General features: G+C 40.7%; 1 protein-coding gene and 1 long non-coding RNA gene across 9 annotated transcripts in view; one reads left to right on the top strand and one right to left on the bottom strand.

The window, feature by feature from the left end:
* Window positions 1-25817, top strand: part of si:zfos-2326c3.2 (mitogen-activated protein kinase kinase kinase kinase 4) — an 82736-nt gene that overhangs the window by 46630 nt on the left and 10289 nt on the right. For 2 of the 8 annotated variants that reach the window (XM_047353096.1, XM_047353097.1), the window contains 15 exons: window positions 7430-7768; window positions 9826-9960; window positions 10041-10175; window positions 12530-12600; window positions 14741-14820; window positions 17301-17386; window positions 17744-17838; window positions 18965-19049; window positions 19131-19295; window positions 19913-20012; window positions 20840-20995; window positions 21269-21412; window positions 21623-21757; window positions 22545-22645; window positions 23209-23358. In XM_047353096.1, the coding sequence (XP_047209052.1) occupies window positions 7430-7768; window positions 9826-9960; window positions 10041-10175; window positions 12530-12600; window positions 14741-14820; window positions 17301-17386; window positions 17744-17838; window positions 18965-19049; window positions 19131-19295; window positions 19913-20012; window positions 20840-20995; window positions 21269-21412; window positions 21623-21757; window positions 22545-22645; window positions 23209-23358 (1977 nt within the window). Of the gene's footprint in view, window positions 1-4250; window positions 4317-6514; window positions 7407-7429; window positions 7769-9825; window positions 9961-10040; window positions 10176-12529; window positions 12601-14740; window positions 14821-15278; window positions 15552-17300; window positions 17387-17743; window positions 17839-18964; window positions 19050-19130; window positions 19296-19912; window positions 20013-20839; window positions 20996-21268; window positions 21413-21622; window positions 21758-22544; window positions 22646-23208; window positions 23359-25817 lie in introns of those variants that run through there. The other 6 variants (XM_047353098.1, XM_047353099.1, XM_047353095.1 and 3 more) reach the window with 5 other exon arrangements.
* Window positions 8190-9932, bottom strand: LOC124860118. Its single transcript, XR_007036272.1, has 2 exons — window positions 9803-9932; window positions 8190-8841 (listed from the first exon to the last, which is right to left on the bottom strand). It is a non-coding gene; the product is annotated as an uncharacterized LOC124860118 (long non-coding RNA).

Raw genomic sequence — 25817 nt, forward strand, 5'->3', positions numbered from 1 at the left:
TTCGGAAATCAAGGTGCCAGAGTCTGGAGGAAGTCTGGGGAGAAGGAAATGCCAAAATGCCAGAAGTCCAGTGTCAAGTACCCACAGTCAGTGATGGTCTGGGGTGCCGTGTCAGCTGCTGGTGTTGGTCCACTGTGTTTTATCAAGGGCAAGGTCAATGCAGCTAGCTATCAGTAGATTTTGGAGCACTTCATGCTTCCATCTGCTGAAAAGCTTTATGGAGATGAAGATTTCATTTTCAGCACGGCCTGGCACCTGCTCACAGTGCCAAAACCACTGGTAAATGGTTTACTGACCATGGTATCATTGTGCTCAATTGGCCTGCCAACTCTCCTGACCTGAACCCCATAGAGAATCTGTGGGATATTGTGAAGAGAACGTTGAGAGACTCAAGACCCAACACTCTGGATGAGCTAAAGGCCGCTATCGAAGCATCCTGGGCCTCCATAAGACCTCAGCAGTGCCACAGGCTGATTGCCTCCATGCCACGCCGCATTGAATCAGTCATTTCTGCAAAAGGATTCCCGACCAAGTATTGAGTGCATAACTGTACATGATTATTTGAAGGTTGACGTTTTTTGTATCAAAAACACTTTTATTTTATTGGTCGGATGAAATATGCTAATTTTGTGAGATAGGAATTTTGGGTTTTCATGAGCTGTATGCCAAAATCATCCGTATTAAGACAATAAAAGACCTGAAATATTTCAGTTAGTGTGCAATGAATCTAAAATATATGAATGTTAAATTTTCATCATGACATTATGGAAAATAATGAACATTATCACAATATGCTAATATTTTGAGAAGGACCTGTATGCATTCAGCTGTTCAAGTGTTGCTGAAGGTTCCACCATGTCTTTATCTTCTCATCATCATTCACAACAAATGAGTGTTTCTCTTTGGCAGCATGAAAAGATTTAGTTTTACAGAAGTTGTTGGACTCAGAACAATAGAAAAGTCCACAGACGTCAGTGTAGATTTGAAAAGAGAAATATAGATTTACAGAAGTTGCTAAAGTCTCTTGCAACAACTGCAGATTCTGCACAATTTTACTTTGGTGAAATTTAACTGGATGTGTCAGCACCCTGCAGCATTTATCCTACCATTACCCAACAGGACCGCTTTCCTCTCAAGAAAATCTTGACAGTAAATTATTCGACGTCTGGAATCACATGCTTTGATGTGGCAAAAAGCTTTAAAAACTATATTTCTCCAATGCCTTAAGCCTATATCGAGTCATTTTGAATTCTCTAGGTCAATAGCGTCACTAGCGTTTCTAAGGAATTTGCTCAGAAACGTGTAAAAAAGACAAAATGGCAGCTTTGATCCAAAATGGCCAACTTCCTGTGGGGTTTTGACCATGGCTCTAAGAAACGTTTTTGTAGTTCCTAAGAAGTTACATATGTGTACCAAATTTTATAATCCTGGGTCACAGTATGGCTTAGGGCTAATTGTTTTAACGCTTGTAGGGGCTGATGAGTTAGGCTACGCCTACCAAATTTGAAGCTGATAACTCAAAATCCCTAGGAGGAGTTTGTCAAAGTTTGACATGTGTGACCCAAAATAGCTGATTTTCTTTTGGGTTCAGGACATACCTCCAAGACACTTTTTCGTGGGTTCTATCTGTGTACCAAGTTTCAAATCTCTACGTTATACCAGTTGGCCAATCTCAGTTGAGGGGGCGCTGTACAGCCGATTGGCCACGGCCTTTTTAAATTCCATTGAAATGCTAAAATTTCACCAGGGGGACAATTGTGTACAAAATTTGGTCAAAATGCAAAATCATTTTGGAGAGGAATAATAAGAAAAACATTCAAGTTACAAGTTTGTTCACGTTGCCAACTTGACGCGCCAGGAAAGGGAATATGTATTATTAATATTAATATTAATAATAAATATTAATATTAATATTAATATTAGTTTCCAACTAATGGGTGGAGGAACACCCCTATTTAAGTCTTGATGTATGGCTGCGCCATGCAGATGCACACGAGGAGCAGGAAGAGGGAGAACACAGACAAACTTCGGTGTTCTCTTGTATTTTTATTGGAGGGATGGGGCGGAACTCCATTCCTCTGACAGTCAATTAAATTTTTTTAAATTTAAATCTATAGAACGCTGGAGAGTGTGGTGCTGAGAGGAAAAGAAAAATCAACCGTGGTGGTTTATGCCCTTGTACGGAAGCTCCTATGGGCCAAAAGGCGAATTTACCTGGTGCGTTGCATACTCGCACTTATAAATAAAGCACATCGTTAGCACCCCCCTCCCTACCCCCAACCAAAATACTAGGGGAAACACTGAACTGTTTCCCTCAGATGAAGGGAAATGTGGTAAGATGTCCAGGAACCAATCTAGGCTCCAGCTCTCAGTGAGCTGGAACTTCCTGGATGGCCTGTGTCACTGTCCACAGTTAATGAAGTTTGACATCAGCATTGACTTAGATGGTGGGCAAACGAAGAAAAAAGTCCCCGATCCAGTCTGTCTCGTCTGAAATTTGCTCACAAGGACCACCCAAACACCTTCTGAAGAAAGGTTTTATGGTCCGATGAGAAAAAGGTTCATCTTTCTAGCAACTATAACCTCTGTTTTTCCAGATGGATCAATTAAGAACCAATTCTCATTTTCACAACGAGAAACCAGCTAAGAGGCAGCATGAAAGGGAGATGCAATAAAATGATTTTAAGCCACATCACAATCCTAAGTGCTCAGATAGAAGACAACTGGACCTTTTCTCTCGTTTCTTGGAGACGTTTAACCTCTCACTCAGAGACACTCAGTTCTCCAAGCTCTTTGGATGAGAGGTTAAATGTCTTGGGAACAAGGGAAGAAGTCCAGTTGTCTTCTGTTAAGGCACCTAGGATTGCCATGTCCTGGAAGCAGACTAACATTCAGTTTCATGTCGCGGCTTTGCAGCCCTGACCTCAACCCAATTGAAAATTTGTAAGTTATGTTCTTCAGTATTGTGTCTATGACAGGAACCCAACCAGGTAAAACAGACTTCACTTATTGTGCCAAAGACAAGGTGGCCAAATATCCAACCAGAGTTATACCAAAAGCTCGGTGATGGTTACAAAAAGCTTGTAGTCAAGGATCTACTTCCTGAGGAGACCTATTAGAGTGTTTGTATATATTTGAGGTTTTAAATATAATTTGGCTCTGTTAGCATTAAGGACAAATTCACATGAGTTGTATGGTGTATTATAATTCCAACACTGATGCTGACGATGATTGTAAACCTTAACTGAACGAGCATTTGTCTGTTGGCGATGTCATTTTTTTCTCTCACCTTGGCTCATCCCTGCCAGTCCACGCTACTCACTTTTACACCACAGCCGTGTGATCAGGCTAAGCTGCCGTCAAAGCTTAAGCTCCGATGAATGTGACGCCCCCCCCAAGGTTCAAGCCAAACAAACACAATTTAAAAGCAGCAGTGCAATCACTGTAAACATTTAAATACAGTAATTACCAAACTTTATAGAACATATCCAGTTTAGGTTTTTTTCCTTTTTTTTTTTTCAATGAGGTCATAATACAATATTTAGGCTGTGCAGGCTAAAAAGCTCCATGCTGAATATTTTAGTTACCACCTCTCAGAATTCTCTCTAAGACCTCAGCGTAGCCCAATTAGGACAACCACATGTGTGTTTGTGTGAGCGCTGTTTACACCTTTCAGGTCTGAACAACAGAAAACATAAAATCCAGCACGAGAGGATTTTAGATTTCAAATTAAGGGTAGAAATCTCTGAAGGAAAAAAAATCCAAATGAAAACACTGGGTACACAGATGGATTATTTCTACCATGTGGCTATCTGTTGTGTGTGTGTGTGTGTGTGTGTGTGTGTGTGTGTGTGTGTGTGTGTGTGTGTGTGTGTGTGTGTGTGTTCCTGTCTTGGCATCAGAGTGAGAACCATTTTCCTGATTTCACCATCAAATTGAGGACCGTTTGTACCAAAGTGAGGACATTTTGCTGGTCCTCACGACCTATTTTGCTAACGGTTAGGTTTAGGACTAAGATGTGAATTGAGTTTAGGTTAAGGTTAGGGTTAGGCATGCACTGGTAATGGTTAGGTTTAGGTGAGTTTAGTGTCAGGGTTAGGGCATAGAAAGGGTTGAAAATGACTGAAAATCAATGGGAGTCATTGGGAGTCAACACATGGTCCTCACTACATATAGCAAAACAAGAGTGTGTGTGTGTGTGTGTGTGTGTGTGCGTGTGTGTGTGTGTGTGCGCGTGTGTGTGAGAACAGGATCATGCTGGCAGACAGCGGAGCGACAATGTGTCAGTAAGGCCTCTGGACTCCACAGTGGAGCAGGTAATAAAGCTTTACTTGTGCTTTTCTAGTTAGACTATGTTCCTCTCATTTTGTTAAAAAGGAACAACTGGTTGAATTACATATAAAACAGTTTGTCATTAATGTTGCAAGTGGTTCCTTTTTATTTCTTTTATTGCCTTTGTGTTTTTCCTGTTTTTTGCTTTTCCTACCACCAGTGCCACTAGTTTGGATTCAGTTTTACTTCGTTGTGTGTTTTAAAAATGATAATTGCTGTTTACATTTCACCTTTTATGCATCAAAGGTTTAATGGTATAAGATAGGGGGTGACTTCTTTTTGATGAGCCTATAATTGCGCGATGCTAAAGACTGGTATGCAAGAGAAATGGCTTGAATGAGTAGTGGGTGGCTTGCTGTTTCCGTCCTCTACGTGGACAGATGGAAGATAAAATGAAGTGTGTGGGTGACTGGAATTGTGTGCCTGTAAATGAAAGGCTTAGTGTTAACTAGACTGGAGAATTTATCATGTTGAAGATCTCCATGAAGCAGATGCTGAACGACTTTTGATTTTTTGTTGTGTATTTCTGGTGAAGGCAGAGTAATTTCTGAGTGGGACAAAACTTTCATTGACTGTGTTCTACAAGCGGTGTCCGCTCTTTAAACCAGCGTTTATCACAGCACGCCACCCCTGTTGTTTGAAACCCTCCCTCTTCATCTCCGTCCTGCATCTGCTGAGCCCAGCATGCCGTCTCCCTCCTGTCCCCCACTTGCTTGCCTTGTTTCCATCCATCTCCGCCTGCGCCGTTCGAAATAGGAAACCTTTCTTACTTGTAGTGTCTCTCTTTCAACTCTACTCCAATCATTCCCTCTAATCTCAACAGGAGAGGTTTTAGACGCACAGATTTGCAAAACATGCCATGATTTACCATTGCTTCTTGATACTCCAACTCTTTCTATCTACTAACTGCTTCTCCAAGACCCCCCCCCCCCCCCCCCCCCCCCCCCCCCCCCCCCCCCTGCTTTTTTAATTCATCTCTATGACTCCCTGCTTTCATGTTGTTCTTGTCAAACATATTTTAATTTGATGTTTAAACTCCCTCTGCTTCTTAAACACGCTATACATCTACATGGATCTCAACAGTGTATGCGCTACTGTTAAGATTTCTGATTTTTGTAATGACTTTTGTAATTTAAAAAGATGACACCATGATGAATCATTTAAAAAACCTTTAAAGTATGGAAAACAAACAAATTTGCTCTAGGTAAAATGGAAAGAGTTAAAAACTACATAACCTGGTTGCATAAGTGTGTTCAAACACCTTTTGACTCCATTTCCATCCTTCAGAGGGTTTGTTTGATATTGTTTTCTGTCATCTTTCACCTTGACTTGCTAATATTTGCCATAATAATCTTTTAGGTCAGTTCATAATTTATTAAACTTTGACCAAAACCTCAGTTCCATCTGGAGAAAAGTAACCCCATACCATGATGCTGCCACTGTCAGGTTTCACTATGGGTATAGTTTTATTTTTGTGACAGAAAGGATTGTTTTTTTGGAGGAGTTTAGATCCAGACATCCATGTTATGCAACTATGATTATTCACCAAGACCTTTAAAACAAGTCTGTAATATAACTAATTCTTGGCCCAGGACTATGGAGAACAAAGGGGATAAGGGGATTGTAGTTGCAGGTAGAACACAACCAGTACTTGTTAGACAGTTTCTGCTGTCCCTCCAGTGTTGCTGTTGGCCTTCTGGCAACTTTCCTGAGCAGTTCCATCAACAGGTTCATATTCTCTGTTACCGTGTAGAGGAAAATATCAGGAAGCTCCTGCTAGGACAGCTGAACCTTATTTCAGTTTCTTCAGATTCAGTATAGATTATGGCTAGGCTAAACCCAAACAGATTGAATGCTGGTACTGAATCCAAAAATGCTACAACAAATTTCTTTCTTCGTGTCATATTAAATTGACTTATCGTTTTCTTATCCATGTTATGTCACAAAAAGCTGGCCTGGGATGTGTAGACTTTTAATTTCCATTGTATACATATGTGGGATTGATAAATGGGATACTTTCAATTTGGACTGGGTTGAGTGTGAATGTACGCCTTGTTCTCATGTTTTGTTTCTTGTAATAATAAATGATGTCATGACTTGGGCTGAATATTGTTGGGAAAGCATATTGGGTATTTGAAATCTGCATGCCACTCATTCTGAAGAAAAGTGCATTATATTCCAGGTGGTTTCCTCTCTAAGGCAGCACTGCTCTTCCCTCAGCAGTCTGATGCATGAGAGTCTCGCCCACATCTCAGTTGGACTTGCTGATAGCCTGCAGTGACCTTTGTCTCGGTGTTGTTGTGAAATTTACTTGGAAGGACCTTGGCTGCAGTCTTGGTGTTCTTTCTTCAGAGAAATGAATATGTATATTGACACTATATGGACATTTCTAGACAGCTGTAAGCCAAGTTAAATCCTATTTTAGATGTGTAGATGACTAACGTGTGTTTTTGTCCATTTTGAACCATGATTGCATTTGAAATGGAGAAAGTTGTGCTTTCTCAATCAGATTTATAGGACAGACAGCTTCTTTAGCTTGGGGCTGTTGCATGAGCTGTTTCTGTTCTAAATGTTTGTGAAGGCATATTTGTTTTTGCTTTTTTGTTTGTCACAACTACCCTAGTTTAATGATCCAGTGCATGCTAATGAGGTTTGTCTCATGTCACTGCATTGTCTTTTCCTGTTTTCGAAGAGCTAACGGTGCCAAGTTGTACGGATAAAATGCTTTGTTGCTTGCATTTGTCTCACGTGGGTCAAACCTGGTAATGTTGGCTTCCAGTGGGTTTAATCCATTCTGCCATATCAGAAAGTGTCGGGTGTTTCTTTTTGTAAAACAAATCTGAAAACTGTCTTTCATTTTCAATTCAAGTTTCATAATTCTGCACCACTTTGTGTCGGTCAAGTTAATAAAATACACAGAAATATGTGCTTGTAATGTGACAAAATGCGGATAAGTCCTAGGTCTAGTGGTATGATGAATTCAAAAGTATTCATGTTCTATATTTGCACAGCAATAAAACCTCAACACAGTTTAGTAGCTCTTTTAAGGACACAGGGTTTCAGTTTTGTTTTGGTGCTTTACATGTTTGCTACATAGAGAGCCGTGGCTCCCGACCCGCTGCTTCAGCACACGTCCCAGCATTCCCAGCTTCAGCCGCAAGCTAAGCCTCAGCCTCTGGCCCAGCATCAGCAGCCCTCAGCGAGCAAGAGGTCCCACCGCACCCTGCCCAAAGACCAAACCCAGCTACTGTCGCTGCAGCACGACCACAGACAAAAGGAGAAGGAGAGACAGAGGCAGAGGGAAGCACCGGTGGCATCTGTCCAGAAGTTAACAGTTTTTAGTGGGCATAAAGCTGCTGCTCCTGTTCGTGCTGCTGCTACTTCTGCTGCTGCTGCAGGCTCACCTGGCCGCCCTGCAAACACCCAGCGTACAGCGGTAAACCCTGCTCTCCTCCACAGCCCAGAACACTTTATGATGTCTGAAACACACACATCACACTATGTTTCCCACTAAGTTTATTATATAGAGCTCATGAACTCAGATTTCTCTGTGAAAATTTCTCCTGATAAATCATAAATTCTGCAGAAAACAGAGAGAACAGGGGATTTAAATTTAAAGAGGAAGTGGTTGACGCAGAGTCTGGTACTGTGTCTGTATATGAGCCAATGGAAACAGTAACAGCTCTGCTGAAAAGGTGATGATTTCATCTGGTCAGGACATTTTTCATGCCAGTGAACTCAGACACATGCTGACTGTTTGTCCAGTGTGGCAACATGTGGTTTCTTATCACTGCCGCTAAACCAGACAGGAACCACCCGCTGTCATTTTTCACAAGCATTTATCTTCAGACACCTAGTTCTAAGAATCAATTTTTTTACTTCTGGTGTTATTTTTTACAGGATACTTTTCAGACTGCTTTGCTGCTTTATTTGCAAAGTAGCATGGCTTTTAAAAAACCATTAACCACTGACGCCAATCCATATAATGACCTGAAAATAGCCTCTTATGCAAATCATAACTTAAAACACCAAAAGGCCAAGTTGTAAATAATACAAAGAACCTTCATTACACAGGGCCTTGCAGAAGTATCCATCCCCTTTGTACAGTTTTACATTGCAGTCCCAGATCTAATGTGTTTTGTATGACAAACCAAGCAGTGCATTGTACTGAAATGACAAGAACAAATCATGGTTTGCATTTTTGTTTTACAAATGAAAATCAGAGTGCAAAATGCATTTTTTTCCCCACCCATTTCACTCCAATGCCCCTAAATAACAATCCAGTGCAACCCACCACCTTCAGAAAACTAACTAGTAAATATAGTCCTCCTGTGTTTAATTTAATTTCAGTATAAATGCAACTGTTTTGTGAAGAACATTAGCGAACAAACATCGTCATGAAGACCAGGGAACACAGCAGACCAGTCAGGGAGAACTGCACGGTACCAAAAGGTTTCCTTCTAGGATTGCCTTGCATTTAGCTTCCTCTCTCTTCCAGCTTCCCTGCCCCTGTAGGAGAAATGATATGTTCAATGTGATGTGAGTTGGTAGTTTCCCAGCCTTTGATTTAGGTCTCATGTGACCGGAGCACTTTCTTCCACATGTTTGCTGCGTCCCCTATATGACTGCAAACTGGGAGTTATTTCTAGTAACAAGGGTTTTGTTTTCGCCACTTTTCCATAAAAGTCAGATTTGTTGAGCGCATAACTGATAGTTGTCCTGTCAACGGATTCTCCCACCTGAGCTGTGGATCTCTGCAGTTCCTCTAGAACTATCAGCCCCTTGTCTGCTCTGATTAAAGCTCTTTCCTCCTGGCCTGACAGTTCAGGTCTGCATCCTGCAGCTCCAGAGCGGCATGTGACTTTTGAATTGTGTTATGTGTTTTAAGTTTTTTGTTATTAGGTTGGAAACCACGGTATGTGCTTTTTTTGATGTCATTTTTATTTTCAAACCTAAACATAGCGATAAAATGGTGATTCTTTAATGTGAAAATGAAAAGAAATTTCTCTAGTAGATACAGTATTTGTAGAAATCGAGGTCATGTAACGTTTGCCGATATAAACTGTTATGTAGCTGAACTCAGGGTAAAAATGCTGACTCCTGGTTTGGGTGGATGGCCTTGCTTTGGTAGGTGTGCTGTTGTGTCACGCTGTTTCCAGTTTCAGGTGGTGGATTGAACAGTTTTCTAACATAACCCACAGCAATGTAAGAATCCTCTGAGGTCTTCACAGAATAATTGTGTTTATGGTCAGATTACATTACTCTCGATTTAGGCTAATGATTCAACTTTTGAAGGTCATTGGTTGCGCTGGAATTTATTTCTGGGTGTCTCTAAAGGGGGATGAATATAAACGCAGGCCATAATTTTCTATTATTTTTAGTGTTTGAAAAAGTTCATTGTATATGAATGCTTTCGCAAGGCACTGCAGATTAGCAACCTTAATAAAGGAAGGAGAGAAGTACGTCTTACAGGGATTGTTTATCCGGTTTTAGATGGAGCCCCAGGAATCCCAGTTGGCCAGGGTGCTTCTGGCTGCCGGACTTTCCAATCAGATGCACTCCAGGCTGGGCTCTGGAAGCAACTCCAGTCCTTGTACTCCTGCCATGCAGAGAGCTCACTTTAAACAGGTATACACGTACACCCACACACAAGAATTTAGTGGCTTTCGGTGTTTATTTATTTATCTAAGTTTTATTTAATTCCTCAGAATGCCAATCTCATGCCCAGTCGCGATGCCCCTCACAGCAGCTCGATGTCAGATATGGCCATCTCCCCATTGTCCCCGTTTTCCCCTCTGTCCCAGATTGACAATGTCTTCTGGGACTCAGAGACTCCACCTAAAGTGAGTATTATCTGTTCTCACAGCCCCACATCAGGTTCCACGGCAGACTCCAATGAGCCGTTAACTGAACAGATGTGGGATTTGTTTTGCTGGCTGCCATTAAAAGAGGAAGTCGTTGTTATTGGCATGCCAGTCACAGGACGTCGCCTGCATCACATGGACATGGTATAATGTGTTAGGCGCCTTGTGTTCTAGTCATACAGGGATGAGGAACTTGTGCACACAGCACATGTTCAGTGTAATTTAGCTGTGTGTTGTGTTTAAGGGGACACTTTGCACTGTAAAACTACATTAGTCACTTGCTCCCCTGCTAAGTGGTTTACAAATATGGCTGCATGTATACTCACTAACCAAACTCTATCAGGAGATGATAAATAAACTAATAAGTGCAACAGGGAGAGCCCAGTCTGTTTGCTGTTAAGCTGTTGAACTAACAGGAGGCCATATGGAGTCGAAGGAGCAGTTAATAAGTCAATACCCTTAAATTGTGGAGGCTTCGAAAAAACCAGCAGAGGGGTTATTAAAGCACTTTATTTAGGGAGATCAGCTGCATAAAGAATCCTGAATGTCTGAAGTGAAACAACTTAGCAGCTGAACGGTCTTCTGCTCCTGCCTTAAAGACATTTTCACAAAATCCCCATTAAAGCGTTTTGTAATCCTCCACAACAAAAAAAGAAGTGTTGCTCTAACCTTCATGTGTTGTTAGAGAGAAGCAGCAAATATACCATGTTTGCTTTGTGTGAGTGTGTGTGCAGGATATGGGCAACTTATGAGAGGGATTATAGGTATTCCCACAGCTGTCTTCCTGCGCTACCGGGCATGTCTTCCTCTTTGTTGCTGTGTCATGCGACCCAGCATACACATAGTCAGAAGGTCGCCTTTTGGTGGCTCGGATAGAAGTTTCGCTGGAAGTAAAAACTGAAAATAGTTCAGTCTAAATAATAAGTTCTCTATCACACATTCAACCACAAACTTCTACATATTCATTTAATGGGAAGGACCAACACAAAGTAGTTCATAATTGCTAAGGGGAAGAAATGATACCTAGTTTTTAACATTTTGTTTTTATAAATAAAAATCTGAAAAGTGTGACGTGCCTCTGAGTCAACACTTTGTAGAACCAAACAGATTGTATAGAGAGCATCTGTGAACACTAAATTTCAAGTCTTGTCGCAGGTGTTGAATTGAATTGTCCCTGCCAAAGAAAAGAAACCCCCCAGAATAATACTGCCACCCATGTGCTGCATCCTCTAGATGGATGGTGGCAAACTTTAAATAAGACTTCTAATGGCTTTCTTTCAGCTGTCTTCTTACCATGTTGTGGATCTCTGCAGCTCCTCCAGAGTTACCATGGGCCTTATGGCTGCTTTTCCAATTATTACTCTCATTGTCCAGCCACCCAGTTTAGGTCAGGGGTCATTAACAATCCAAAAAGCCATTTTTGCTCTCGGTCCTACCAAAATAAATTTGTCTAGAGTCACAAAATCTACACAACCCTTAAAAAAAGATAACTTATTACATTTGATCTAATTTTAAATTTTCAGAACAATTTTAGTTATCCTTTGATGTTTTAGGACAAAGACAAACATCACAGTAGGGGAAAAGTATACATTCATCAACTCATTGAGTTCCTTTATATTTATGAAGAAAATAAATATTATAAAATGGATAAAGCACGTCACTTGTAGTTAAATGACACAGTCTAAACTAAAAAACAATTGTACCATATTACTGTCATTTTGCCATAGAGGCTCTGTGGCTTATATGTGAGATGTCCAAAGCTTGGTATACTGCTGTATAACCCAAAGTCTCCACAACTTTAATAAAGATGCTCACCACACTTGCCATCATAAAGTCCAAATAGAATAACTTGAATTTTATTGGTGTAATGTGGAAAAAATGTAATGTTTGAGGGGTATGAATACCTTTCCATGGCATTGTAAAAATAAAAATGCCAGATAACACTGAGGAATATTTTTTTCCTGCCAGGTCATTGCCCTCCATCTACTTACCTGGGTAAATAAAGGTTTAAAGAAACAACACTGAAACGGAAAAAAGCTCACAGATTGTGGGATCCAGTTCGCCACTCTGAAGATTATCTCTCAAGTTTATTACAGATTTTCTTTCTCTGTTCAACAGCTTAAACACTCTGCAAGTGTTTTTGCATATAAGTTTTCAGAAGAGCAGAAATCTTTGTGTAATTACCTGACACCCTGCTTGTCTAGATGGAAGTTCTTGATGAGAGCTCTATAAGTGACGCAGGAAATCACAAACTGTAGAAGACGTTCTCTCCATCACTGCACGCACGAGTTTTTCTGCAAGCACTTTATGGACTTTGCTTTTATATCTTCCAGGTCCCAGAGCGCACAACTTCTAAATTTTACTGCAGAGAGCTGGTAATGGGGCACAAGAGGACGGCTTCAAGGTAAAGGTCCACTTCATGATTTCTTGAAACAAGACGTCTCAGAAACAGATAATTCTGCCGCAGATGAAAATACAAAGACATGTGATTTTTTAATCTCTTGCCAGATTGTTCAACTTGACCCTCTCATTGATCAACATTTGCCAATTTTAAATTCCGACAACAGAAGCAAATGAATTAATACATAAAATAGCAAACAAAAAATGTATGTTACATTTAGCTTACAGTAAAATCTGTTTAAAGTAAACTTGGAAGGTGTGATTCTGATCTGGAGTTCTGACTCTTAAGTTGAAAGACCTTTGGCATTGGCTCATTCTTGAGCTCAGTGACCCGGCTAACTACTTTACTAATAATGCTGATAACAGTATATTTCCCTGTAATTTATTCATTTAAATACTGTAGCAAAGCCTGCTCTACCAGACGTTGTACTGGACTGTGTGAGTGGATAATCAGAAGCTTAGGAAGTGAAACCAACAGCTAATTTCTGCAGCTAGCAAGTCTGTTTGTACACTCAGCGACCATGTTGGATTTTAAGTTTGGATAAGGGTCAGAAATCTCTGAATTTCTAAAGTCAGAAATCCAACTTTATTGGGTATTTCAGTTATGTGCATAAGTGTTGATGGTGCGTTATGGCCGACCTGTGTTTAAAACCACCCTTTAAATAAAGTTTGTCTTTAAAACAACACAGAACACATCATTAGCTGAGCAGCTAGTCTGCTAGCACTTAGCTAGGTTTTCTCAACACAAACAAAAAAACAAAGGTCATTAAACGAATATTATTTAGATTATTTCACACTAAACTAATCTTCTCTGCCCAAACACCACCTCTTATGTGAACCGTGCTGAGGAAAAGTGGTCATGTGGGCAACGAGTTAAGAAGCGAAACTGTCCCGGTAATCCACATGTGGACTGAACAAAGACTAGTGTTGCAGCTAACCTCCGTCGCTGTGGGGGGGTGTCTGTATTCAGTCGGCCGAACTGCGGTCCTGATACCTCTCCTTCAGGTCGTGGGGAAAAACTGCTTCAATTAGAGCTGCTATGGGGAGTTCTCTGGGGCACAGGTTGCTCCTGTAGACCACAGATGAGAATATCAAGCTTGTCTCTCAATTACCCCCTTTTTATGAATGAATGCTGGGTACTTGAACAGCAAATCACGACTTAACTTTGTTGCATACGATCATCGTGATCATAGTCACTTTTGGATCGAAGCATTCTTCAAAGTAGAACCCTTACTCTCCCACAAGTTTCAAGGCCTTCAGCCTGACGCGTGCTCTGGTCCCGCCATTAGCCGCTGTCTGCAGCCAGAATGAAACTGAGCGAAGGGGGGAACGTGCCCTTGGGTCAGAGATTCCAGCTCTGACTCCTCCTCTTCCTGGGATGTGTTAGGAATAGGTTAATGTGATGTTGAAAGGTGCAGAGGTTCATACAGGCCTTTGGGTACAGTTCAGAGTCCACGTTCATCCATGTTTCACTATATGGATGGGGTACCAACAGGTATAAATGCTGTAGGCAAGTGATATCATCAAAGGGGATAGGGTATAATAAGTTTTTACTCCTACCTGTCTTTTAGAATATTCAGTTTTTGATAAGTTTTGTTCTGGCTTTGTTTGTGTCTTTTAACTTACAATGAAAATAAATCAGTAAGCTAAAGCTATCCCATATATTTCCTCGAAAAACAAACCTTTAACTTAGGGAATTACTGTCTGCCAGTTCATCTGTGTTAAATGACCCTTGTAGCTGAAAGGAGCTAATATGCAGGAATAGGTTACTTCATTGTGTCAGCTGTCTGTCCTTTCAACTGGATACAATCAGAAACCTCATCACTATTAGTTTCTGATACAATAGGCTTGGATATTTATTTTAGTAATTACAGTTAGTATAATTTATTTATGAGGGTATATATCACATTCTAGCTTGTATCTTTGCACACACACCCTTTGTGAGCAGCTGGTCATGAGCAGATCAGATTATTTCTGCCTGGATGACTGATGTGAATTAGATGAAAATAATGGTGAGGAAACGCTGCCTTTGCAGTGGCAGCGTGAAGGATATGTTTTAGATTGCGACACAGATGTTGATCATAACTTTCCCTTCTTCCCTCTCTCTGTTTCTCTCTTTCTTGTGTGTCTCTGTCTCCATCTAGTGGCAGTCCAGTGTCTGTATCAGACAGGAGCGGAAGGTCCGCGTCTCAAGGAGGCTGCTCCTCCAGCAGCAACCACCCAGGTGTGTGTCGCCCAAATATGCTGCTGTGTGGTGTTTGAACTGGGACATTTGACCCCTGATTTATGGGCTTTAAAACGGTGGTCTATTAATAGCCCTTTAACAAACTGCTGAATGGAAAGCCAGTGATAACATTGTGTTGTGGAAAACCCAACAAGGGAAAAGTTTCGTACTGAAATATCCGGAAGGTTGTTAGAAACTGACAGACAAATCTAGAAATTTGCCTCTGGAAATGTATGGAATTGTAAAGCAAAACATGTGCATGAACCCTGGTTACTGGTGTGTGTAGGACTGACAGATGACTACCAAACAGGGAAATAATAAAACACAAAGTACACATGCAGCCACAAACACTTAGCATTGTTTACAGGACGTTACAGCGCTCTATGATCAAAGCTTGTTCTCTGCTGCCTGTGTGTCCAAGGAAACTTTCTAAATGTTCTGCTTTCTTTGATTGGCAGTGTGAGGAGAAGGTTTCTCTTGCAGCTACATGTGGAAGACAGAGTGGGGGAAAGGTTTACTATTTCAAAGTTGTCCTCTGAGTGCAGGAAGGAGAGAGCCTTTGATGCTTCCCACTTAGTTTAGTGGATGCCCAAAATCTAAGATTCCCCTTGAGGCTCAGAGCAACGAGCTCAACCTGTGACACCTGTTTGAACTGCGCTGTTGTAGCAGAATGCATTGGGGGCTGTCATTTTTTTTTATATCTGAAAACCGATAATAAAGTGTATTAAAAATGAAACCTGGTTAGGAAACGGAGAGCTCATAGTTTCTGTCCTTTATTACCAGTGTTTTGTGTCCAACTGCTTTTCAAGAAGCTGTTTCCTCTTTTAAAATAATTTTTCTGCAGCTGCTAGGAGCACTTGGTGAAGGAAATAGTTTCCTGTTTAGGACAATAAACTTTGTGTTTATACCTGCAGCACGCTCCTGAAGCTAGTGGAGTAGGATCAACAGATAATGTTTAGTAAGCATTCATAATATTTGACTCTACCTAACATCAGTCCTTTTGAAGGATAGTTCAGATTTTTAGAAATAGGGTTCTGTTGAGAGATTTTAGGTTCCCAATCTCTTACATGCATTAATACCTCCCTTAGCATCTTTACTTTGAGGAAAGGAAGATTAGTTTTCCTGGCATGGACCCGACTTTTAAGCATGGTCCACAAATGCTCAGTAAGGTTTTAATCAGGGTATTTGGAAGGCTATTCTAGAAGCTCAATGTTAGCTTGAATTTGGAGGTAGTTCTCCTTCCATAATCCATTGTTTCCTTTATCAATCCAGCAGTACACTGGCAGCAAAACATACCCTCAACATGATGCTACCATCGTCATTCTTCTTGCCAGTATGGCCAAACAGCTCAACCCCTTTCTGAAAATGACCCAATTTGAGAACAGGTTGCAGAGTGTAATAGTTTGAAAACCTCCTGGTCTCTTTTGTCATGCAGATGGGAAAATTTTAACCTTTCTTATGGGAAAGCCCTATAAAAAGATTAAAATGCTACAATGGATATTAGGCTGTTTGTGTGGTCATTATTTAAACACTTTATTAACACAGATCATTTCAACCAAAAACAAAAAACAAGGATCAAAAGTCTGAAACACTGATAGAATATGGGTTTATCTCCATGGTATAAATGTGAAATCTTTTTGTCTGTGTCTCAATTAGAGTATCTTCTTTCTTATATACTTGTTTGATAGTGCCTGAATGCCGATACTAATTTTAGTGTTTCTGCCATGAGCAGTCGTTTTTTTGGGTTTTTTTTTTTTTAATTGGGAGCAGCGGCAACGTCACACTGTGTGCATGAGAGTGGAGTCGCTGTATAACTGGATCTTAAATAAACTAATCACCAGTCTCTGTGTGTTACCAGAGTAAAAAGCCATACCTTAACTCTGAGATTTCCAAAAGGGTGCCAAGGTTTCCTACGCCCTGTTCACACGGAGATGAGCTAAGGTGTATCTGTAAAGGTATTTTGTAATTTAGGCGTTGCGTTCACACGGATCCAGTGATTTTGGGGACCAAAGACTATCCTTTTTGAAAACAGTTCCCAAAATGGAAAGATTTCAAAACCCCAGTACCCTGTTTCCGTGTGTACATGCCAAACGCTTCTTTTCTGAAACAATGACGTCGTAGCTCCACCTCTCTGAAACTCGCATGTGGCTCTTGCTGCACAAAACAATCAAAACTAAAAAAGTACTGTAGAAAATGGCAAAGAAGCAAAATGATCAGCCCTGCCAGTGTTGTAGCTGCAAGAAAACACTTCAGCTTTTTACAGGTTCTTTTTCGACTTCATTTAAAACTGCTCACTAATATTGAAAATGGCTATCACTGAGACCTCTTCACTCAGTAAAAACTTTAAAACTGATTTTTTAGTTTCTGATATTCCGGTCACTAGTCAAGTTGTAAAACCCAAGCTCCGGTCACCTTCTGGTTTCTTGGTTCAACTACAGTAAATATAAGTTTGAAAGCTAACATCAGTCTGTATGTTTCAGGCCTGTTCGTGCTTGAAAGTCCTCTCCTGCAGCATCGTCTGCAGCAGCACAGGAAGACTGAAAACACATCCAGTGGACATGCACAAGTAAATAACCCCTTTTTGATCAGTGTTAGCCTGATGTTTATAGAGTGGAAATATCTTTTTTAACACTGTAAAAAACAAAAAATATACCTTACAAAAAACTATAGTTTCATTTTGTATGTGGTAATGATGTAGAGTACAACAAGCAGCAGCTTTATCATCAATCCTCCACAAATAACCAAATTCTTCGATGCACATATAGAAGCTTTAATCTAAACTGTAACAAGGTAGCCTGTTGTTTTAGAAACAGGCTGGTTTCATGTATTTAGCTCCATCAGAGGTTAAGGTGTAAGCCTCCAGGCTCTCCTTGTCATTCAGACTCACCTGGAACTTTTTCTCACCTGTTTTCATTCCGCAAAGGGAGTAAAAGCGGCGCTGGGACGTCGTAACAAGGCCACCGAATACTCTTCTTCCAGTGATGAGTTCGGCAGCAGCGATGATGAGGAAAGAAACAGGTGAAAATCTTGATCCCTAATGTGTTTCCTGAAATGTTCTTCTTGCAATGTTTAAATTGAACTTTAGAAATAAAACTACCAATTTTTGTTCACAAAAGACACTTTTCTATTTGAAATGTGTTAAATGACAAGTCAATACTGAGGATACTATGCAATAAAAGGAAGATTTTATTTTCTGCTGCATGTTCTGCACAAGTCAGGCCCTGTCCCAATACCCGCACTTCCACCCTTGTGTCCCTGAATTGCACGTTCCCGTTGATGGGTTCGAGTGCGTAGTGTGTCCCAATTCTCCAGAGTCGTCCTTAGTCCCGCTCCCTTTGTGCCCCACATCCGCCCTTCGGCGAAGCCCGCATCTAAGTGGACTTTGCCAAAGTATATTACCCACAATTCACTGCTGCAGATGACGTTCTGAGCAAAAACCAATCACAACCGTCAACGTAACCAGCCATCAAATCAGAATAATAAGAACTGCTTAAACTTTAGACAGCAAGCCAACAAATATATTTTTTTACTGGTTTTCCAGGCTCAACATTGTAAGAAACCACTGGGTTCAGAGTGAGTCTGGGCAGTCAGTAGGCCATAACACTGAAGTTACCTTTCAAACAAACACTGGAGCGGTGAGAGTCTGGTGTATAAGCCTCCTTCGCTTCCTGCACTTTCTTCTCCTCAAAACAATTGCTTGTTGCAGTTTTAAATAGTTTTTTTAGCAGCAAGACTGTAAAAACAGCGCTGGTTCCCGCCCTTTTTGATGTTGCAGTTACGGTGCAGAGGTGCAAGTCGATGACGTAACCCCTACTGTCCCAATTCTCCAATTTTGCACACTTGTAACCTGCGCACTTCAACCCTTACATGCACTTGTACAAAGTAAACACTTCATAGAGGGGCGTAGGGTGTAGTGTGGGTATTGGAACAGGGCCTCTGCATGATCTGATAGTCCTATTAAGGTGTAACCCTAAAAAGCGCCATCTATGGCATTTTTTTGAGTACCTGCTTGTCTTTACTAAAAGGTAATATGTGTTTTTTGGTTTCCCAGCTTCTAACGATTTAATTGTTGATCCTGTTTGAACGGATTAATTTAAACATCTTCTTTCACATCGCTTTACAATGTCTACCTGTGTGCTTCAAGGTCGGGCCTGTCCAATGGTAAAGGGAAACACTTCAGAGGAATACCCGATGGCATCGTCCTGCAACCCCACCATAATCTTAACCAGGTGCCTAGAAACCCAATGATGTACTGACCTTTAACACTTTTAGCCTGTCACTGGATTATTCAGCCTGTGATGATTCCACAGGTGTCCCGGTTGGGCTCGGATGATACCTACCTGCTGCCGGACCTCCTGCAGAAGACCTCCTCCTCCAGTCCTGCGCATAACGCTCTGAGCCAGCAGCGTGCACGTGAACTGAGCTACTCGCTTTCATCCACAGTTCCCGCGTCCCCCACTCTGCAGGATCTGCATGTGAGCTTCACCAAACAAAGCCAAAAGACGCTTTTTGCTGAGGAATTTCCACTTTTTTTTCCTTGTAGTTGGAGTTAAAGGTTTGATATAAGGAATTAAAATACATTCCAGCAGTAAAATGTCAGTGGTGGGAGACGAGTACTAAGCGACACTGCTGTTCAATTCCAATAACTTTGAAAGATGGCAGTACAGATCTTTTTTGATGATGTTGATTGTTGATCATGTTGAACACTGATTAGTACCAAATGTTTGATGAGACGAGTGCATGGACTTGGCTGTTTTCACCAAACAATGTGTTGCATCACTTATTTATCCACCAGAGGGAGGTAGTGCTATAGTTATAGTTACAAGTCCAGTAATGACAAAAGTTATCCCAGTAGGTCTGTAGTGTTATCACTGCTGGTTTGATGTAACTCGGTGTACAGCATGTCCTGGTTCCAACAAAAAAAATTGAAATGGCATCAACAGAATAGAAATCAGAAAATCAGAAGAATCAGCCACTTATTTTGAAGCCATGGTTAGTGCGTACATCTTTGTTAATTTACCTGAAACCTACAATAAGAGCTACTAAACTATTTTAGGGAATCACAATATAAATGTTTCCCTGTTGTGACCAGGCTGTCAGCAGTCCATCTGGCAAAAGCACCTGCTCTTCTTCCTCCCTGTCCTTCATTGACCCAAGACTGATCCCCATATCATCGCCGCCTCAGAGCCCAAGTTAGTATATAAATATATTTATATATAAATGTATATATGTGTTAGTTATAGCCGCTGAACTTTTTCCTGTTACAACCACATCCTTCTGTGTGTTTTATTGCAAAGCCAAATAGCCAAAAAGCAAATAATTGTGACGTGGAAGGAAAACTATGCTTTTTAAATTGTTCTTTTCAAATAAACATGTGAAATGCAAGGAGTGCATTCGTGTTCAGCCCCTAGATGAACTTGTGTGTTACCCTTAAATAAAAGCAGAACATTAATGAGACAAACTGTGTGCTGCAGAGACAACTATTAGCCATGAACGCCATAATTCTGACCAATGGAAAAGTGGCGTGAAGAAAGCCATAGGAGATCCGCGGGAAGAAGGTGCTCTGGTCAGATCAGACAAAACATAACTCTTCATCCAAGCCTAACGAACTTGAGCTCTTTTGCAGAGGACAATGGGCAAAGATTTCAGTTTGTAGATGTGCAAAAGTCTTAGAGGGATGACTCAAAACACCTGCAGCCATAACAGCAGCAGAATGTTCTCCTAGAAGGGCTGAATACTAATGCACACAATCTTTTCAGATTTTTAAATGGAAGAAAATAGCAAACCATGTGTCAGTTTTTCCTAAACCTTTAATTAATTGTTAAAGTTGTGTTGGTCTTCACATAGAATCAAACTAAAATACATTAAAAGTGGTTGTAATGATGTAAAAAGTGTTCAAGGGGTGTGGATGTTTTTTCAAAGCACTGGATTTGGAATATTAGACATTTTTGAAAAGATTTAATAGAATGTAAACCTCTGCCATATTTCTCATGTTTCTGTTTCCGTCCTGTTTGAGCAGCAGGCATGAAGGGTGAGCCACTTAAGAGAGAGTTTCACAGAAAGGGCTCTGTGGTGAACGTAAACCCAACCAATATACGACCGCAGAGCGACACTCCAGAGATCCGCAAGTACAAGAAGAAATTCAACGCTGAGGTTCTGTGTGCTGGACTGTGGGGTTTGTAGTTTTATGTCGTCATATTGTTATTGATTGTTTTTACAATGTGTTGTGTAAATATGTAATCCCTGCCTAATCTGTGTTGCTTTGGGACAAACATGTTTTAAACGGTTTCCCCATGAACTTCTTTCACTTCCTTCGTTTTATTTAAACTTTGTTTACCGTCTTTTCCTAAAGGGACCACTCCGCTTGCATGCTCCATATTTAGAAGCCAGACTCAGAGATCCTGTGTTTGTGTTCATGTTGAGGAATGTGTGTGGTTTGGTTCTGCAGGTGTGAATCTGTTAGTGGGGACAGAAAATGGGCTGTGGCTGCTGGATCGGAGCGGGCAAGGGAAGGTCTACTCACTCATCAGCAGACGAAGGTTTCAGCAGATGGATGTACTGGAGGGACTTAATGTCCTGATTACAATATCAGGTACATGACCTACCAAGACATTCCTCAGACTGAAACCGATTACACAGTTTACTCATTTGAATCTCAGGAAACGCTGCCTCCATGTTGTGTGGAGTATTAGTGTTCCACAACTTAGTACATCAACGCCTCATCCACTTATACATGTTTGTACAGTTTCCTGCTGCTTGGTGACTTACAGTTAATCCTTCTTCAATCGTTTAAACTGTGTAGGCAAAAAGAACAAGCTGCGTCTGTACTACCTGTCCTGGTTAAGAAACAAGATTCTCCATAATGACCCAGATGTGGAGAAGAGACAAGGCTGGACCTCAGTAGGTGACTTGGAGGGCTGTGTACACTATAAAGTGGGTAAGTGAACACTGCAGTGGTACGTTGAGTGGAAACGTAGAATAAGGATTAAAGTTGAATTTTTTCAACACTATAGATAGGCAAATGGATGGGACTAAATACAGGGCGATGCTGGAAGCTGTTGGAGGCTGCTTAGTTATTAAGACTGGGTGGAGGAAAGAGTTCTGTTTTAAAGCACAATGTGCATAAAGAGTAACAAACCTAAAATGCCTTTGCAATTTTATTAAAAACAGTTCTGACCAATGTGTTGCGACCAGGCCTAGTGTTCTTCTGGGTCACCTTGCAAAAGCGAAGCGACATCACTGTGAACTCCAAAAAATCAATAAAAATAACCAAAAAAACACGTAAATAAGCAATTAAAAAAGAGAAGAAATAGTACAGAAAATAAAATGAATGAAAGTAGATTCATGTGTCAGAATGGCCTAGTCAAACTCTAGTCCCAAATCCAATACAGAATCTGTGGCAAGACTTAAAAATTGATGTTCACAGAAACTCTGTCCAATCTCACTGAGCTTGATCAAAAACTTGCAAAATGTGCAATGCTTGTAGAAAATGAATAATTACAGCTGGAAATGCCTATAATTGCTTGAAACTGTATGTATTTACTCTGTGAAGGGATATAAAAACATCAATTTACATTTATATTGGGCAAAGATTTCCCAAACCATGTGTCATAGTCCTTCCACTTCATCATTATGCACTACTTTGTGTTGGTCTGTCACATAAAATCCCTATAAAATACAAAACAAAAGCACTCAAGGTTGTTTTTTGTTTTTCTTTGTTTCAGTGCGGTATGAGAAGATCAAGTTCCTGGTGATTGCATTGAAGAACGCTGTGGAGGTGTATGCATGGGCCCCGAAACCTTACCATAAGTTTATGGCCTTCAAGGTTTGTATTGTTGAAGAAAAAAAAATGTAAGCCTTTAAATGTATCATTTTTGTAGTCAAACAAGAGAAGGATGAATCTTTGCCGTTTGCTCAGATGAACAACACACCCTTTAAGAACAGGGCAGTCAGTAGTTGAACTTGTCCACGCTATCCACCACCATCTTAGTGTTCTTTGGGTTATCAGGACAAAAACCTAATAGAAAATCTAACAGGGTCACCTCCGCAGCCGTGACACATCCAGGGGACGAGCCTCAGATTCTCAGTAGAGCCGTGTCCCGCTTATTTTTGTCCCCTGAGGCCTGAGCTACTTTTTCTCCTGCGTCGTGTAGTTTAACCCTCTCTCCTCAGAAACGTCCAAAAATATTCTTTCTGCAAAAGATAGCATGACTATCCTCGGCTTGGCAGCTTGTGTGCGACTGCTCTTCAGACTGTATCACTGAGCTGATTATGTGGGAGAGCAGCAGTTTAAGATGGATTCTTACTTTCACAGCTTTATTTATTTATTTATTCAACTGATATATGGCGTCTGTCTTTGAGTGGTCTTATTGTCCTGTTTTTACCCAGTCCTTCAGGTCCCTACCGCAAAAACCGATGTCTGTTGACCTGACAGTGGAGGAAGGTCAAAGGTTAAAGGTCATCTATGGGTCATTGTCTGGTTTCCATGCCATTGATGTTGACTCTGGAACGCCGTACGACCTCTACCTACCTACACACGTAAGCACCAGCTCTGTACACAGTTTTAAACCTACACAGAGCCATGCATCACCATTCATACCTCTCAACATTTTCCACATTGTGATACATTACAAACACAAATGTCTATGCGTTTTTTTCTATTTTTACTCTGAAACCCCAAATAAAACCCAGTACAACCAATTTACTTCAGAAGGCACCTTTTTAGTAAACCATGTTCACCTTTGTGTGATTTTATCTCAGTATAACTCCAGCTATTCTGTGAAGGCCTGAGAGGTTAGTTAGAGAACATTAGTGAATAAACAGCATCATGAAGACCAAAGAACCCAGCAGACAGGTCAGGGAGAAGGTTGTGGAGACTTTTAAAGAAGGGTTGTCTAATTAAAAAATATCTCAACATACCATTGCACTTAACTCTGAACATACGATTTCCACACTAAAACATAGTAGTGGCAGCATAATGCTGTGGGGGTGTAAATACAAGGCAATAATGGAAAAAAAACTGTTTAATATTTAAAACTGGAGCAGATGTTCTTCATTCAGTTGGAATAAACTGCTTTGCAAAGAATAACAAATAACCCAAAAGACTTGCAACATGAATCGTTTTGAATGGTGGTTTGACAAAGTATTAATTCAGGTGGGCTTAATACAAATACACGGCACACTTTTCACCCTTTAGTTATGTTTCTTCCACTGCACAATTATGTCCTACTTTGTGTTGGTCGGTGCATAAAATCTTAATAGAATACGATGAAGTTTGTTCTTGTAACAAAATGTAAGAAAAAGTTCAACAGGTATGAATGGATTCGCAAGGCTGACTGATCATGTCATTGCAACAGATTGTTTCAGGGGCAGTATTGATCCAGAGAGGGGGAAAAAGCATGAATAAGAAAGTCCGTCTCATCGGGTTTCTCTTGCTACTTTGGTGTTAAAATGTAGTTGCGTGTCTGCTCCTCTTCACTACTCCACATAGCCCCACGAGACATTTTAAAACTCTTTCATCTTTGGATTTGTGCTCTTACTTTGTTACATCCTCTCATCCTGCTTTTGGTACGATGGCCCAGTACGCATTCACAGACTCTGTCAATTGTAATTCTACTTAAGCAGTTGCAGAGTTGTTGGTTTGTCAGCACTACTGACCAACTGCTGCTTCTGCTAAATATTATCCTTCCTGCCATTAAACTCTGCCAGGTGTACCACCATCCTGGCACTGGTTTGTATTTAGTCTGCCCTCGGACTCTGAGCACTTTTTGGATTCTTTTAAGTAGCTCTCTTTTAGCAGCGATTATATTTTTGTCAAAGGTACTTAGCTCTCCACCCAGTTTATTTCTATCCGTTGTTGCTGGGTCTCCAGTATGAATCTCTGGAGAAGTTCGGGTCCGCCTCCTACTCACTGTCTACCGATGTTAGTCATTTTTCTTGCTTACTTCTCCTGGAGTCCTCTCTGTTGTCTTCTAATATTCTGTAGCGTATAGCTGTCAAAGCCTTATTTCTTTTATCCCTTCCTTCACCGATACTGTAACCTCTCCATCTAACATACTGTTCTATTGTTACTGGTTTTCTACATTTATCATTGCTCTCTCTTTCCCTGCTCTGTCTGTAGGTTGGTACGACATTTGGCTGAGTCCTGACTCGTGTTTATATTCCTATTAAAACATGATCGCTTGTAACCATCATCTGTTGAAATGTTCATTAGAGCAGTAGAAGGTTTGTCTGCAGATATTGTTCTGGTCTGTTCCTGACATATTGTGAATATTATTTAACTTTTATTTTAGCTGAATACCTGTTTTTGTGTTTTTCAAAATCATGTAAACGTTTCCGTCGTAGATCTCATTTTCAAGCCTAATTTATTAATGTTTTCAGTAAAAGATTAAAAAAGACTCATTTGGCCTAGATGTAGAGTTGCAGTGTGTAGCGGAAAACGGACATTGCACATTACTCTTAACACACGGTGCACAGTAATACATGGAGGTGGCAGCATCATGCTGTGGGGATGTTTTTCCCCAGCAGGGACTGGGAAGCTGATGGGAAGAAAGATGGAGCTATATGCTGGAGGAATCTGGAAGAAAACCTGTTACACTGTGACACATGGTAGCGGCAGCATCATGCTGTGTTGATGCCTTTATATGGCTACGAGGAAGCTGGTCTAAGTTGAAGAAAACCTATTGAGAGGCTTCAGAGGACTTGATGCTCTCCTTCCAGCAGGAAAAGAACCGTGACTATAAAACATCTACAGTGGAATGATCTCAATCTTCTCAATATTCTTGTCTTAAAACGGCCAAGTCAAAGTACAGAGCTAAATCCAATTAAGAATCTGTGGTAAAATTTGAACACTGGTCATTGATGCTCCTGCCAGTAATACTGTACCTGATAAATGACTGGCCTAATATCCGTCAAGTCTGGACAGTGATGTTCAGGGTGTTGGTAAGAGTTATCTGTTTTAAAGCAGCCACGACTGAAACATCAGAGCTTCTTCAAAC

Source organism: Girardinichthys multiradiatus, chromosome 23, assembly GCF_021462225.1.
Source record: "Girardinichthys multiradiatus isolate DD_20200921_A chromosome 23, DD_fGirMul_XY1, whole genome shotgun sequence".
Classification (NCBI taxonomy): domain Eukaryota; kingdom Metazoa; phylum Chordata; class Actinopteri; order Cyprinodontiformes; family Goodeidae; genus Girardinichthys; species Girardinichthys multiradiatus.